Genomic DNA, 17,951 nt, shown 5'->3' with positions numbered 1-17,951 from the left:
TAGGCGAAGCCACGTCAAGGCTGAACCAACTGCCTTTCTCCTGTCAACCCATTCAACCCACAGCAAAGGCTCCGTGGGTGAGGCGGGTGCAGGGAGATAATGAGTTCAGGTAATGCTTGACTATAGGAGGGTCAGAGGCTACAACAAACCCCTTTCCGTATTTCCATCCAGTGCTGATAAATGTCTCCCATTAACTAGCTGTATATGCCTGTGCGTAAGTCACTTAACATTTCTGGACCTTCGTGTCCTCTTTTGTGAATGGGTCTGATAACAAGGATACCGCTACCTACCTACCCTGGGAGTTATAATGTATACATCTGTAAAGCGCTTACTTAGCACGGTGCCCAGCACATTGGCAGGCGTTTAAAAAGTGTTGACATGTAAATAAAACGCCAGGCTAGTCTAACCTCCACTGCTACATTGCCTAGCCTCCTGGAAGCCCCACCTATTATTGAAATTCCCCTTTACGGTTTATACTTCCCCCACCAATGCTGTTTCTGATTACGGGTGCTCGGGACCCATGCAGTCATTTTTGCTGCGGTCTACAGGGGCTATCTATAACTCGTAGAATAAACCCTAATAAATGTAAGGCATATCCTGGAATATCCGTCCTCTTCTAGCTGTTCCCTGGGTCCCCCTCCACCCCTCTATTCCCCCCCATCCCCCCACTTCCCGGCCTTCGCGGCAAGGGCTTGAACGGGGGGAGGAGGGCGTGCCCGTCTCCCTTCGGACCTCCCCACTTTAGCGGCTCCGCTAGGTCCTTAGAAACCACCCCGCGCGGTCCCGTCGTCCGGGGAACGCCTTCGGGGGCGGGGCCGGGCGCCGCGCAGGCGCAGTGGAGCGGCGCCGCGCCTGCGCAGAGCGGCCCCGGAGGAGGCGGGGGATTGGTATGCGAGCGAGTGTGAGGGGAGGAGGCGCCGCCGCCTGTGGTACTACGACCAGCGCGGGCCGAGGGGGCGGGGGGATGCGCCGCGGCGGCGGCGGCGGCGGCTCGGGCGCTGGGCTGGTGTTCGCAGGCGCCAGAGCAGCGGGGCCCGGTCTCGCTGCCGCAGCAGCAGCGCGGGCGTCGCGCGCGGCCGGAGACGCCGCACCTCTCTGCCCCTCACTTTCTTTTCTCGCCCATAACCGGAACCCATGAACGCCGCCGGGACCCGGGCTCCGCAGGCCGCCGGTGCCGGGGGGACCCGGCTGGCGTCCGCAGGGAGCCGGAGTCCGAGGCGGCGGCGGCGGCGGCCCGAGGAGGAGGCGCAGGCGAAGAAGGCTTCGCGAGGAGGAGGAGGCGGAGGAGGAGGAGGAGGAGGGAGCGAATGGCCGGCGGTCGGGGCGCCGCCGCGATGGCTCCCCGCGCCCGCTCCTCCGCGCCCGCACCCCGCGCCGGCGCCCGGCCCGCCGGCCTCGGGCTGGCTGCGGCGGCGGCGCTGGGCTGCGCTGCTGCTGCTCGGGCTGCTGGCGGCCGGCGCGGCGGACGGGTGCGAGCTGGTGCCCAGGAACTTCCGTGGGAGGCGCGCGTCGGCGGCTGCCGCCTCCTCGCCCGCCCCGGCTGCGGGCGACAGCCCGGCGCTCATGACAGGTGAGGGCCGGAGGGACACGGCGGGGGGCCGTGGGGAGAGGGGGCTCAGTCGTTGCAGGATCCCCATTGGGAGGGACCCCCGGGCGCCCGCTATCCGAAGGCCCTGGCCGGTGCGCGATGCCCAGGTCCCCTCCTGCTCCGTCGCGCCCCTACACCCGGACGGACGCCTTCCCCTTCCCCCCGACACCCCGCTTTCGGCAGAGCCTCCCCAGGCCACTCGCCTCTCCGCCCGCCCTGAAGCCGGGCTCCCCGGAGATCCTTGCTGAGCTCTGCGGAGCTTGCCTTCCGCGCTGCATGCAGGAGAGCCGGCGGGGTCTGCAGGGTGCTGGGCGGATTTTTATTTATTTATTTATTTATTTTTTTAAAGCTGCTAGAGAAAGTCAAACAGCGGCAATGCGGTATCGAGTCTGCTCCTGGGGCTGCGTTTGCAAAGGCAGCTGGGCAGCGAGTGCAGAGGTTCAAAGCCCCGCCGAGCACGGCGTCCCGGGGGAGGCAGCTAGAGGATTCTTTGAGAGTCACAATACCTGGTGGGATTGGTGGTTCCGTGTTAGAACGAGGAAACCTCCCAGCCGAGTGTGTGTGTGTGTGTGTGTGTGTGTGTGTGTGTGTGTGTGTTTGAGCGATGGGAGGAAGGCAGTTTGAAAAGATGGGAAAGGGTTTGCTTGCTGGGGGGAGCATCGCCGGGTGCCAGAGGGTGCAGAGAGCGCAGCAGGTTAACCAGAAATGTACCTGCAATCGATCCAGTGCAAGACTTTCAGGGCTTGTCTGTGGGCGAACTGCACGGTTCTTCTGATAGACTGCATCGGCACCTTTGAAATACAGAACGTTCTCGACGTTATTGAACACTTGCAAACGTGTTCGGTACGTCTAGGTAGAGCATCGAATCTTTTTCAGCCTCCCAGTGTCACTCCTGTATAACTGATACGTTGTGGATTAAGGAATGATGTAAGGATCTTAAAATGATCTCTTTTGCAGAAGGAGCGTAGCTTATGTTGTTGTTTTTTTTTTGTGTGTACTTTATTTTAAAAAGTAATCTGTAGGTTTTCTGCATTAATTGCAGGACGGAAAAAAAGAGAAAGGAAAGCAGAACAAGATGACATCATGACTTTAGGGCTAGTCCAGCAGCCATCTGAAAGTTGCTAACAGCTGCTCTGAGAAGTGCTTGCTCTGTTCTGCAGAGCACAGCCACTGTTCTCTGAATTCTGTGACAGGATGTTTACTATTCTGGAGAGGAGAGAGGAGGGCGTTGGTGAACTTCTCAAGCTTTTTGGAAGTTTTGTAATGTCTAGAATATAACGATCGGAGTGTTTAACTTGCTCTACTCTGAGACAAATTTGAATGGGACTTGAAACATCAAACCTGGCACTGCGTAATTTGGGTGAAATGGTTTTAGAATGATCAGTATTAGGTGCCTAGTATAGTTTGAGTGAGAGGATAGATTGGATAGTCTTATTATGCTTGAATAGTCTTTTATCTTCCCATGGCAAATAAAAATGTGGTGAGTAGTGCTTACTAGGAAAGTTGCAGGATAAAAATATAATATGAAGGTTTATTGCCTCACACAGGAAGGCAGGGAAACAAATATTTGAGCTTCTAGGAGCTATAGGGGTAGGGCTTTTGGTTTCTTGAACAGAAAAGATTAAAAAAGTAATTGGGTGTTTTGTTAACATGTAGTTGGTAGAAGGACATGGTATTCAGGAAACCTAGTATTTACAAACCACTAACAGTATATTGTATGCTATGTAGATTATATCAAGAAAATGACTTCCGATGGAATTTTATGTTAATAAACTGTTTATAATCTTTCCTTTTGAAGGTTTAAATTTCTGGGATATTTGCAGCATTGTGAAAAAAGGAAGACTGATACTTATTGGTTAAAAAGTTTTACTTATCAAGATTTATGCACTATAGTGCGAAGTGAGGTACTATAGTGCTTTAAAATAAATGTACTAAAATAATATTAACCCTGAAATTTATTTGTCATGTACTTGTTCTTTCCCTTTGGTAGAAGATAGATTTTTTTCCCCCCAGCAAATTAAACACATCCATTTAAAGTTTAAGGTAAACTACACGGTGTACAAGTTAAATTGTGGTCATTTTAATAAGTTTATGTAAGTACAGTCAATAGCACTGGTATCAGCGAAAAGGCAGATTGTGCGTCTATGATAAAGAAAGAGCATATTAAACATGTCTTTGAACTGCATGGTCTCTGTAAAGTTCCTTCCTAGTCTTCCGATTGTGTGAATAGTGCTTTCTTTTATGGTTTCCATTGGTAAATGTTGTGTTACACCCAGAACATAATTATTAATGTTGTACACTTCAGGAAGTAGACCTATAGACTGAATTTAAAAAATACTGTTATCTTGTTCTAGGCAGTGTTAATGGATGGAAATGGAGTAAAGAGCATCTGTAATAAAACTAAGTTTCATAGGAATTTTGGAAATGGCAAATTCTTGAAAGAATTTTGAGAGAATTAATCTCTTTGGCTCCATATTAAAGTTGGTATTTAGCTGTGATTATTCTGAATAGCTCTGAAAATGACAGCCAAAATCACTTTATCTTCTCTCTTCATCTGCAGATTGGTATTTTTAATACTGATCTTTAGAACCTTTATTAGAATTTGCTTCATTAATAAAATTTAGAAAACATTCTTTTCTACTAAAGTTGTGCCTCTCAAAAGTTTTACTTCAGACCTTTAGTGTATTTTAAGAATAAACTTCCTTTAAATCATCTGTCCATGTTTTAAGCAAGTGTTCTTATAGAGATATTATGAGAAATCACCAAAGTAAACAGATCTGCTGTCAAAATGAATGTTTACATTTCCTTTTCTTTTTTATATTACCTTTTCATGATTCATTGTGCATATATTTTGATAAGGGGAAATCAATATTTATAATGCTGTGTAATAAGGGCTTAAATTATATGCATTAGGGCTCCTTCTTTGAAAGTAGTTAAACTTTAAGGTAGGTTAGGGATTGATGACTGAGAGTTTATTAATTGTGATATAAAGCAGTGTTTTAATAACTTATTGGTTACTGGTTACTATATGTTTTTCTTTTTTTGCCTAACAGATTTAGTATTAATGAGTTGATCCTAGTCAGGAGGAATTGATCTCATCAGATATGGTCCTTGAGAAATAGTTTATGAAAGGGCAAGAAAAAATATTATTCAATACTTTGAATAATTATAAAGGTGTTGTTTATTAAAATACATTTCATTTTCAAAATGTAATAGGATCAGCTGTTAAAGTTTATACAGATTTTTGGGACACCCTATATATATATATATATATATATACATTATACACACACACACACACACACATACTCACAAATACATAAATATATTGCATATATACAGGACAATTATTATTGCAAAATATGCAGAATAATTTAAATGTTAAAATTTTCTTTTATGGAATACTTGTTTCATTATTTATTTATTTTTAAAATATATTTTATTGATTTTTTACAGAGAGGAAGGGAGAGGGATAGAGTTAGAAACATCTATGAGAGAGAAACATCGATCAGCTGCCTCCTGCACACCCCCTACTGGGGATGTGCCCGCAACCAAGGTACATGTCCTTGACTGGAATCAAACTCAGGACCTTTTAGTCCGCAGACCGATGACGCTCTATCTACTGAGCCAAACCGGTTTCGGCTGTTTCATAATTTTTTGAAACAAATAATAACTTTGGAAATATTTGCTTCTATTATTTTTTAAATGCATGAATTCGACTTTATTTAGTGCCTATGTAAAAGTTTTTTCTTAACTATAATATTGCTAATTTAATAAACATTTTAAAACATGTCTTTCGGAAGTATTAACATTTCAATGAAAATTTAAAATAATTCTTTTCAGTTTCAAAGAAGTTTAGAAGAGCCACTGAATTCACTAGCATTAAACATATGTGTTGTAGATTTTTCATTAATTTAGATGAAAATATCTCACATGAATATGATTATTACTGGAAAGATTTTAAGCTTTTACTTTTAATTATCTCATCTTGCATCCCTAACATTTAAACAGCAAATGTCATTTTTTTAAAAAAATATATATTTTATTGATATTCTACAGAGAGGAAGGGAGAGAGACAGAGAGCCAGAAACATCGATGAGAGAGAAACATCCACCAGCCGCCTCCTGCACACCCCCCACCGGGGATGTGCCTGCAACCAAGGTACATGCCCTTGACCAGAATTGAACCCGGGACCTTTCAGTCCGCAGACCGACGCTCCACCACTGAGCCAAACCGGTTTCGGCAGCAAATGTCGTTTTTAAAATATTTTTTTTGAGTGCAGTTTATATGTTGCTTTGAGGAATATTTTAGGATGAATACATTTGTTAATGTTTACAATGTGACAGTAAACTCAGTGTAGTTCACATAGTATTATAGTAAAACTGCTTTTCCTCCTTTAGTGAAGTTTTTCTTTTATTTTTTTAAACCAAAAAAATATATACACCAAGTGGCCAGATTATTATAATCTCTGAATGCATAATAATCTGGCCACTCAGAGTACTTCTCTTGAGTACCTCATTTATTTGATATCAGAGATATTATAAATCATGCACCTGATCAGTTTTCCCCATTGCACTGGCTGATAGAAAGCTCAGAGCAAATAGGTGGTTGATCTTTAGCAAGACTCTAGAATACTTTGGTACCCATTTGAGATACAAATATTCAGTGGTTAAGCTAATGTTAAAATTAACTATTCACTAGAATTTGGATCTTATTAAGATCTGTCTAGGAGATTAGTTCTGAATTGCTCATCAACCAAGAAATTAAGCACATGCAAAACACTACATGAAGAAACACAGTATAGACTCCCTCCTCCCTTCCACTCTCTGTAAAAATCAATGAATATCTCACCCGTGGATATTTATCCATTGATTTTTAGAGAGAGTGGAAGGGAAGGAGAGAGACAGAAAAAGAAACATTGATGTGACAGAGACAGATCAATTGGTTGCCTCCCACATATGCTGGGACTAGGGCTGGGGAGGAGCCTGCATGAGGTATGTGCCCTTGACCAGAATTGAAGCCAGGACCCTTCAATCCATGGGCCGATGCTTTGTCCACTTTATCTACCTAACCATACTTGGAGGATGGCTAGGGTAGGATCTTTTTAAAAATTGGTTTGAGAGAGAGAGAGAAACATTGATAGGTTGCCTCCTGTCTGAGCCCTGACCAGGGATCAAACCCAAAACCTAGGTTTGTGCCTTGACCAGGAATTGAACCTACAACCTTTTGGTGTACAGGATGACACTCCAACCAACTGAGCCAGCAGCCAGGGCTGAAGTTTCTCTTTCTGAATTTAGCTAATGATTTCCTGAAGCTGTCTTTTGATGGCTAGGTTTTCTGCTGTATCTTCTTTTTTTTTCTTTTTTTAAAAATATATATTTTTATTGATTTTTTACAGAGAGGAAGGGAGAGAGATAGAGAGCTAGAAATGTCGATGAGAGAGAGACATCGACCAGCTGCCTCCTGCACATCCCCTACTGGGGATGTGCCCGCAACTAACGTACATGCCCTTGACCGGAATCGAACCTGGGACCTTTCAGTCCGCAGACCGATGCTCTACGGCTGAACCAAACCGGTTTCGGCGATCTTCTTTTTCCTTCCCTCTGGTTATCATGGTCCCTTTCTTCTCAAGTCTTTAGCATTGCTGTAGGTTTTTGTTTATTTGCTTTTGTTTTGCTGTTGCTAATTTTAGGAATGAAGAATATACTCATCCATTTTGATATAGCCTATTGTGTACATTTAAGAATTGGTAGGAATCTTGTTGATCGGGTAACATACCTTGGTGCTCTTTTGAGAATACCATGGCAGTACCGATTGGTCTCTGTTGGGAATCCCCTGGCACAGGAACAACTCCGAGGGTCAGTTGGAGAAATGGATTCAGGATTTAGAGTAACTTTAAAATAGTAGGATCCACCTGGGAATTCTTTAATTTGCTAAAGGCTTGCTTTGGATACTTGCTAATGTGTTTAGAGTTAGACTTTTATGTAACTATATCCGGCATTTTCCATATTGGCCTACTTAAGATAATAATGCATTGTGGAATACTTTCAGAATGATGCTTTGGGATCTGTATTTATATATTTGGTAGCTAAAGTATAAAATGGTTAAGCTAATGTTAAAATTAACTATTCATTAGAATTTGGATCTTATTAAGATCTGTCTAGGAGATTAGTTCTGAATTGATCAGATTTCATTAACCAAGAAATTAAGCACATGCAAAACAGTACATGGAAAAGAATACAAAAATGAGTAAGACATGGGCCTGCATATTGGGAATAATAGGTATATTTATTAAACTATTACTTGTCAGTATTGTGCTAAGTGCTTTATACCCATCACTATTTTTGATTCTGAGATTAACTCTGGTAGCGGCAATTTTCATAAAACAGACAAAGCCAATGCAGGATGATTCTTAATTTGCCCAAGGTCATACTTAGTAAATTGCAGAGTCAGATGTTGACCTGAGTTTCTCTGATTCCAAAGCTTTGATTCTTAACTGGTAGTTGTATTCATCCTTACACAAGTAAATGTTGTATTCATCCTTTTACATACAACTAAACATAATAAGACAAACTGATTAATACCACGATGGGCTGCACAATTTTTGAGAAAGGAAGGCTGTTAGGGAAGATCACTTGGAGGATGGTAGGGTTTGAGCTGGACCTTGTGTATGGATATAGCTTCTTGAGGAGATGAGTGAAAGGGCTTTCTAGGAGGAGGCATAAGAGGGATAAGGAGTAAATTAATAGGTGTCTTTCTTTTTTTTTTTTTTTTTAGCTTTTTATTTTTTAGTTAAGCACAGGGTATATATAATGAGAAATGCAAGGTGAAAGACAGTTCAGGCCAGATTAACAAGGGCTTTAATATTCCCTAATTTATTCCCTAGATATTGAAATATTAACACATCTAAAATTGGGTACTTAACCATCTGCTGGGGAATATGGAAAGCCACAGGAAAATTATGATGCATTTTCTTGGCATATTCATTTTACTAGATTATTTGAGGGGAAAAAAACAATCAATAGTAACAAAATATTTTGCTATGTTTAATTTACCAATACTAAAAATGAATATGTTACAGAGACTGTAAATTTAATTTTTAAGGTAATACAAAAGGCTTGAAAGGTATTTTGACATTTCCGAGTGTTTTGTTGCTAAACTTGAGTTCTAAGTCTATTATTCTGTCAGGGTTTGAGTAGTACTGTGGTTTTGGAACAAGAGAATGAATGTCATGACTCTGTTTGAGAAAGGTCTGGGCAGATGAAGTGAGGAGATAATAGAAATTTAAAAAAAGAGGCCAGTTAGGAAGCTATATAGGAGTAGAGGTTTTGATAGTTTAAATTATGCATTGGCTATGAAAATGTTTAGAGGAAACTTTATAAAATTTTACTGTTAGGTTTGAAAGGAATCTGGCTATCAGAAGTTTAAGAAACAAAAATTGTCTTTTAATTTTAAACACCTGGAGTTTATAAAATGACTTACATTGATACAAGTCCTTGAAAATATGCAAGAAGAAACACTGTTGCGGTGTCTTATTTCAGATGTGCCCATTTTATGTAAAAATTATTTTTGTGTATGATTGGACTTATGAGGTGATTTTTACAAGGTTATTTATATATAGCTTTGTAGTATTCTATATTTAAAAATGAATGTTCCTTAATAAAGGATGACAATTTCCTCATTTAACTAACATTATAATGCATCAGAGTTGAAGGACGTTTCAGAGTACTGGCATATTATTTGTTTCAAAATTAACTTTTGAATTTCACGCTTGATCTGTAGATAGTCTAATTGATTTGTTCTTTTCCTTATCCTTCTAGATCTTTATGTTAGTAGGTATTAGATATTTAATCCTTCTTGACACTTTCTAATCCTACCTTTAGTAACTATTCTCTTGTCTGGTTTCGTTCTTGCTGCTTGCTTTTAACTGTGGTTCTCTCCTCAGTCTAGTGTTCCTCATCTAGCTGAACATTTCCTCCTCAGAGAACTTCATTACTAGGAAAGTTCTAAATTGGCGATAGGGCACCCCAAGCCAATGATTGATTTGATTTTTGGCTTTATTTCATTTGGCCCTCGAGGTGATACTGCATAACCATCATGGCTGCTGGCCTGAGAGTCATTTCCTTTCTTCTAGGCTTCCTCAGCTGTATTGTCTGAAGTGAAACAGCTTAAGACTAGGCTGAAAATAGTTTTAGGGTGTTTAATAGTTTCTGTTTTCTTAAGATATTGGTAGCACCCTCTCTCCTCTGCACCCCCCGTTCCCCCAGGACTAGGGAACCGCAGAGAGTGAGAAGAGCAGTTCACTTGGGTTGACATTCATCTCAGAACCTAAGTGCCTGTGTCTGTCCCAGTGTTTCTTGCAAGTGAATGTGTCTTTATGTGTGCTTATGGCTCTTGGCCTCTGTGTAACTTACTCTTTGCTCTAGTCTTTTCACTTTCTTCCTCTGCCTCTCTGTTTGATCTTCCAGAGCTTGCCATTATAGGGAACTGAAACATTTCAGAACTACTTTATTAAATTACCTCATCACAAACCCCTAGAGGGATTTGTAATAGTTTCTTAAATGATTCTCAAGAAGTAAAAAGATTTTTTAAAACCTTTATTTGAAATTTTTACCTGCTATTCAACACACTGTACATTTTATAGGTTCATTGTGTTATTGTGCTCATGTTTTCTTTCCACTACTGGTTTTCTTTTAAAAAATATATGATGTTGCATAATAGATAATCCATCTTTTTTATTCCTGTTCTCCAGCGATAAACTTCTATATAACTTTTTAAAACATTAATGACAAGTTTATGATTTTCCCTCTGTTTCCCTACTGTGTGTCACTTTGAGCAGTTCCTTCTACTTTGGCCAGGTGGCTCAATTGGTTGGAGCATGGTCCCCTATGCTGAAAGGTTGTGGGTTCGATTCCTGGTCAGGACACATGCCTGAGTTTCAGGTTCCATTTCCAGTTGTTTTGCCTATGGGAGGCAACCAATGGGTGTTTTTCTCTCACATCTCTCCTTCCCCTCTCTCTAAAAAAAATAATGAAAAACCATATCTTCTGTAAGTATTAAACAAAATATAGTTATTGAAATAGACTTATTTTGTTTAACCCTTACCCGATGATATTTTTCCCATTGATTTTTTTTAGAGAGAGTGGAAGGAAGAGAGGAGAGAGAGAGAGAGAGAGAGAGAGAGAGAGAGAGAGAGAGAGAGAGAGAGAGAGAGAAACATTGATGTGAGAGAGACACATCAATTGGTTGTCTCCTGCACACACTCCAACCAGGTCAGGAATCAAACCTGCAGCCCAGGTATGTGCCCTTGACCAGGAGTCAAACCTGCTCTTCTTTGGTGCCTGGGTTGATGCTCTAACCACTGAACACACCGGCCAGGGCTTTCTCAGAATATTAGGAATTTCTTGTTATATATTTGTAGTATTGAGAATAATCCTCCCTTCTCCCTTCTTTGGAGCAAGGTATGATATAAATAAATGTAGGGTTTTTCCCCCCCTCTCTCTTTTGTATCACTTTTATTCTTCATTAACAAACAAACAAAAACCCAGGAAACAAAAAACTCCAGTAACTGTTACGTGCCAGTAACTAAGCTAGGTCTTTGGAATTTCAAGATCAGTAAGATATTGATCTTGCTTTGTATTCCAAGAGTATATATACCCACTTAAAGGTGGTGATGTATTGTAATGTAGGTATAGGGCAGAAGAGTATGTCCTGTATTTAATAGAATGACAAAGAGGAGTTCCTAACTTTGATGTGAAGAGGTGGGTTATTAATGAAGAGTTTCCCCCAGCGTAACGGTATTCGTCGAAATGTGCAAGAGTTTTTCAGATTCGGAAAGGTATAGTGGTAGAAGAGGATGAAGCAGAGGGCGGAGTGGTATTTATCAAAGACATTGGCCTTTGAGAATGCTAGATGGAAATTGTGAGTTACCATATAAGGCAGAGTGCAGGGTTAGCCCGCTTGTAGGACACCAACATTCATATTTGCATGTGGGATTCAAATTTATGCCAGGTATTTGTGTATTTTATCTCATTTAACCCTTACAGAATTCTTGTGAGGCATCATCATCCCCATAACAGGTTACTATATGTAAAGGAGATTTAGGATTTCTCTCAAATAGTTTATACTTTGAAAGTTCTCCAGTGCCAAGGATATAATAAGGCACAGGGTGTAATTTGTTGAATTAGGAAATGAGCTGGAGAAGTAGCAGAATTACACATTCTGATTAATGTTAAATTCTATATTTTTATTATCCAAGGAATTTTATGAGTTCATTCTTTTATCAGTAAATAACCAGTTTTTCTTCTCTAAAATTTTACTACTAAATGTCTGACAACTTTAAAAAAAAATTAAACATATTTTATTGATTTTTTACAGAGAGGAAGGGAGAGGGATAGAGAGTTAGAAACACTGATGGGAGAGAAACATCAATCAGCTGCCTCTTGCACATCTCCTACTGGGGATGTGCCTGCAACCAAGCAAGGTATATGCCCTTGACCTGAATCTAACCTGGGACCTTTCAGTCCACAGGTCGATGCTCTATCTACTGAGCCAAACTAGTCAGGGCTAAATGTCTGACATCTTAAAAAAAAAAAATCATTTAAATTATATAATTCCTGAGGCTTAAGATAAATGACTTTTTAAAAATATGGCATCAATAAGTGGAGAATCACTATTTTTACTTTTTAAAATGAGTATTCCTTAAAGATGGGATATAATTTTTAAGAAACATAGCCTTTTGTATCTTGAACTAAGTCTGTTCCCACTTTTGTACAGTGTGATTAAGAACATAGCGTTTAGACTTGAGCAGGATTTCTTGGGCTTCAGTTCCAGTCTGGCTGTGGTTTGATAATTTGGGGTAGGTAATTTAATCTACTAGTGCCTAACGTTCCTTACCTCTGAAATGAGTTTGAAGTATGAATGAGTTAATCTATGTAAAGTGCTTAGAACAGAATCTGGCAAGTGTAAGCTTTCAATTGTTGACTTAAAAAAACCTATAGATGTAGATGTAGGTTAGTTGCATAAATGTGCTGTGATGTATTGAGAATAATTGTTAAGATGTTTTATATTTATTTAAAAAGTATGAAGATACAGTTTTTAGTCACCTCTGTGATCTAAATACACATTGATGTTCAGAGAGTATTTAAAACTGTGGAAATATGAAACTGAGTATAGACAGTGAGATTGAAGAGTAATATGGTATTTTTAAAAATATATATTTTTATTGATTTCAGAGAGGAAGGGAGAGGGAGAGAGAACGAAATATCAGTGATGAGAAAGAATCATTGAACAGCTGCCTCCTGCATACTCCACACTGGGGATTGAGCCTGCAACCCGGGAATGTGCCCTGACCAGGAATCAAACCGTGACTTCCTGGTTCATAGGTCAACACAAAACCACTGAGCCAAGCTGGGCTTAAAAAATTAGTTCCATCAATAGCTTAAGTCATTTTGTACCTTTATATAATAAAATACTTAAAGCACTTTGCAGTTAAAATATCAGACTTAAAAGATCTTTAATTTCTTCATATAAAGATTTATTAAAGGGAAGTTAGAACCTACTAAAAAGTACAAAGTAGAAAGTATCTCTACTCAACAACTAGGTGTAACAGCTGTAACATCAGTTATAGTCTTTTAAGATTTCTATGTATATTTGTATATATTTTATAATAGACTCAGAGTAATTTTTTTCAAAATGTGAAATCTCTAAATATTTGAATATTAAGTATACTAGAGGCCCAGTGAATGAAATTCATGCACGGGGGCGATGGCGGTGTTCCTCAGCCCATCCTGCACCCTCTCCAATCTGGGACCCCTCTCACAATTCAGGACTGCTGGCTCCCAACTGTTCGCCTGCCTGCCTTCCTGATTGCCCCTAACTGCTTCTGCCTGCCAGCCTGATCACTCCTAACCACTCCCATGCCAGCCTGATTGATGTCTAACTGCTCCTCTGCCAGCCTGTTTGCTCCCAACTTCCCTCCTCTGCCAGCCTGGTCACCCCTAACTGCCCTCCCCTACAGGGTTGATCGTCTCCAACTGCCCTACCTTGCAGGCCTGGTCCCTCTCATCTATCCTCCCTTGTAGGCCTGTTGCCTCCCAACTGCCTTCCCCTGCTGGCCATCTTGTGGTGGCCATCTTGTTTCTACATAGGGGCAGAATCTTTGACCACATGGGGGCAGCCACATTGTGTTAGAGTAATGGCCAATCTGCATATTACTCTCTTATTAGATAGGATAGAGGCTTAGTGCACAGGTTGGGGCCAGCTGGTTTGCCCTGAAGGGTGTCCCAGATCAGGGTGGGACATGGGGTGGCCTGAGCAAAGGACCACGCCCCCTGGCAACCCAAGCAGAAGCCCTGGTATCTGGAATTTATTTACCTTCTACAATTGAAATTTTATAGCCTGGAGCAGAGCCAAGCCTCCTGCTCGCTCCGTGGCCAGCAGCAATTTCTGTTGGAATTTATATGTCGTCTATATTGAAATTTGTAGCCTTAAGTGGAGGCCTAGGCCTGCCAAAATATGCGGAAAGCTTTGCTTCTTCCATTGCCAGGGACAACCTTAGCTTCCTGTTCTCTCCAGCTCTGTGGCTGCTGCCATTTCTGTTTGGATTTGTTTACCTTCTATAATTGAAACTTTGTAGCCTTGAGTGGGGGCTTAGGCCTGCAAGGTCAAGCGGAAAGTTTGGCTTCCTCCTTTTCCTAGGAAATCCAAGCCTCCCTCCTGTTTTCTGAGGCTGTAGCCATCTTGGTTGAGTTTATTTGCATACTTGCTCTGATTGGCTGGTGGGCATGGCTTGTGGGTGTAGCAGAGTGATGGTTAATTTGCATATCACTCTTTTATTAGGTAGGACACCAGGCATATGATAATTACCAGGGACACAATGATGAACAAGATTGATGAGATCCTTGTTCCCATGGAACTTTCATTTCAATTGGGATGATATTAAGAAAAAAGGATTTCAATTTGTGAGAAATGCTATCAAGGAATTAGAATTATTTGAAAAAGTGAAAGAATATCATTTCTACTGAACATCTTGAGGGAAGAGGAGAGTCACATGTGATCTGATTTTATAAAAGGAAAAGGCCAAATGCTACAAAGCCTAACACACCTTGTTTGGGGTTTTATTTAGTGGGTGATAGGAAATAACTGAAATGTTTTAAAGAGGGGGTGAAGTGATATGATTTACTTAGTTTTTTTTTTCTGTAAAAAACATGAAAATTTACCATCTTAACTATTTTTAATTAAATTTTTAAAATTTATCTTTTTAAAAATTTATCTTTATTGTTGAAAGTATTATAGCAGACACAAACTCCTACTGATCTGTATTTCATAAGTTCGCTCCAGCAAAATTAGACTACTCTTTGTTCTTCGAACGTACCATATATCTTCCTTTATTTCCGTGCATGAATGTTCCTTCATACTAAAGTGTCTTCTCCATTTCTCAAGGTCCATTTCAAATATTTGTTTATTCAGTCAATAAATATTTATTGAGAATATTCTGTGTTCAGTGTACTATTGTATAAGTTAGAGATAGAATAGTGAGTAAAAATTGGCAAGGTTCCTGCTCTTCTCTGTTTCTTTTGTTATAAAGTCTTTCCAGAATCACCTTCAGTAATCTGGCTACTTCTACCTTATAATTTCATTTTTTTTTTTTTTTTTTTTGCTAATCCTTACCTGAGGATATTTTCCATTGATTTTTAGAGAGAGGGGAAGGGAGGGACACACAGAGAGAAACATTGATGTGAGAGAGAGACATTGATTGGTTGCTTCTGCATGCGCCCTCGACCAGGGCCAGGGATCAAGCCTGCAACCAAGGCACATGCTCTGTGAGGAATTAAACCCTCCCTCCTTCAGTTCATGGGCTGACGCCCTAGCCACTGAGAGAAATTGGCCAGGGCTCCCTTGGAACTTTCTTAACAGATTGTTCATACTCTTCTTTTTGCAGTTCTGACTGGCAGTGTCTTTCTACTTATGTTGTATCACAGTGGTTATTCTTTATTTTTTTTAAATTATTATTATTTTAATATATCTTATTGATATTTTTACAGAGAGGAAGAGAGAGGGATAGAGAGTTAGAAACATCGATGAGAGAGAAACATCGATCAGCTGCCTCCTGCACACCCCCTACTGGGGATGTGCCCGCAACTAAGGTACCTGCCCTTAACCGGAATCAAACCCGGGACCTTTTCAGTCCACAGGCCGAAGCTCTGTCCACTGAGCCAAACCGGTTTCGGCTATTCTTTATTTTTAATAATTTAGATTATCTATTATGGTAGCTTTCTTGTAAAAGTTGTACCATAGCTTTGTAAATACTTATTGAATTGAAGGTTTATTTTTTATTGTAATTAATTATATCTCATATCTGTATAGTGATTAATAGTTTACAAATATTGCTCTGACACAGTGTATCCAACACTTTAAAATAAATGGTGAGTCAGTATGGAATATACTATGATTTAATCACAGACATCTGTTTTTATCTAAGACGTCTTTGCTGGCACTGAAAGTTTATATATTTTAAATATGTTTGGGATGAACTGTAGCATCTTTATTTATGACTGGAAAAATGTTACAGGATAAATTTTCAGTTTCTTACATAAACTGAGCAGTTGTAAGTTATGATTACTATATTTTTCAGTTGGCTTAAGTCATGATTCTCCTTTGTAAAAAAAAAAAAATTATAAAATTTATTTGAACCAAACTGAAGATACACCTGAAAGCAAGATTTCAACAGACTGAAATAAATGCTTCAGAGAATAACAGTTTGTAGTTTCTTTTATTATTTTATATTAAGGAGGGAATGTAAAAAAGAGTACATGAAGGTGATAGGAAGCAACTCAGGAATGGGATTACATACACCATATTTTTTTGTGTATAAGATGCTATTTTTTTTCTAAAATTGTTAGACTGAAAATTGAAGGGCGTCTTATACATGGAAGTCAGCTGAGGAGGGAGGAGGGAGCCACGTGGGTGTGTAGCTGCCGATACCCTGTCAGACAGGCTTCCTCCAATCAGGAGCCTATTGTTGCTGACATCAGCTGATACCGTAATTGGAGGTGGAGGTGGAGAGTGCACAGATGCAACAGGGACCTGAGCATTCTGAGCCCATAAAGATGTCAACAAATAAAAAGATAAATTCCAGTAAATGATTGTCTTACTCTGCAAAATTCAAACGCAATGTAATCAGCAAAAGATCATAGAAATAGAGCTGCAGAGAGACAGTTTGGATCTCCTCCCACTCAGTGTATGATCAAACAGTGGAGAAAACAGGAAGAACAATTCCATAAGATGCCAAAAAAGAAGAAGGACTTAAGAGGAAAACCAGCAAAATGGGCAAATTTGGAACAGTGGCTTAAGACTTGGATTATGGAGCAGTGTTAGATTTGGTTTATGTTTGTCAACCAAGCTTACTCAGTGTCAGGCAATAATGTTTGCAAGTGAAATGAACATTACTGATTTTATAGGAAAGGCAAAATGGTGCTTCAATTTCATGAGGAGAGAAGGGTTGGCCATGAGAACACGAACAAAGTTAGCTCATAAAATGCCACCAGTTTATGAGGATGACTCACATATATAGACAGTGATTCAGAAGAGAGCAGTGATACAATAGAAGTTGAAGAAATTGAGATGTCTGGATCTAAAGTGATAAAGAAGAGAGCAGTGATGCAACAGAGGCTGAATAAAATGATATGCTGCATAATATCATAGTACTGGTATATAAACATTACCTATGGTAATTACTAAATAAAAATGTGTTCTGGTTTATGTTTAAAATATTGATTTCTTAATCTTGGGTTGGAAAAGTGGGAGGCGTCTTACACATGGGGCATCTTATACTGTGTTCAGTATAAGAAAATTATTGTAGTTAAGATTATGTGCTCTCTTGGAGGCAGTTATTTATTTCAAAGGTGTGTTAACCTTTATGCAAAAGAATAATGGACAGGGCTTGCTTAAGGCAAAGATACGTCTTTTGCTAAAACGTTAATGCCTCAGGTATGATTACTCCCATGACCTGCCCAGTTAGGAATTTTGATCAGATCACAATGTGAGGTTACTTTCTATAGAACCTCGCCTTTCCTTTTTTGTCCACAGATTTATTGGTCATAAACCAATCTGAAGGATGCATTGATGACCAACCTTTTGGTTGGGTAGTTTGGTCTCACAGCACTAGAAAGGCTCATTCCTAGGATGTCTAAGTATGGACATCATCTTGTTGATTCTTGTGGATGGTGCAATATTGTAACAATTGGATCTGAGTTAAGGCTGAATTTCCCCCAAACTGCAAGGGCAAATAAATGGAAAGCATCAGGTCTTAGGGCCTTCACTATGAAAAAAACACTGTATTATTTCTATCTTGTCAACTATC

The 17,951-nt window shown here is 40.1% G+C and overlaps 1 protein-coding gene across 2 annotated transcripts in view; it reads left to right on the top strand.

The window, feature by feature from the left end:
* Positions 1–994: 994 nt before the first annotated feature.
* Positions 995–17,951, top strand: part of STIM2 (stromal interaction molecule 2) — a 130,807-nt gene continuing 113,850 nt past the window's right edge. For both annotated transcript variants that reach the window (XM_084902350.1, XM_084902349.1), the window contains exon 1: positions 995–1,570. In XM_084902350.1, the coding sequence (XP_084758476.1) occupies positions 1,135–1,570 (436 nt within the window). In that variant the 5' untranslated portion in view covers positions 995–1,134. The remainder of the gene's footprint in view (positions 1,571–17,951) is intronic.

Source organism: Pipistrellus hanaki (genome assembly GCF_964339955.1).
Source record: "Pipistrellus hanaki genome assembly, chromosome: 1".
In the NCBI taxonomy this organism is placed as follows: Eukaryota; Metazoa; Chordata; class Mammalia; order Chiroptera; family Vespertilionidae; genus Pipistrellus; species Pipistrellus hanaki.
The sequence above is the reverse complement of the archived record's forward strand: the minus strand, read 5'-3'. Positions and strand labels throughout refer to the sequence as shown.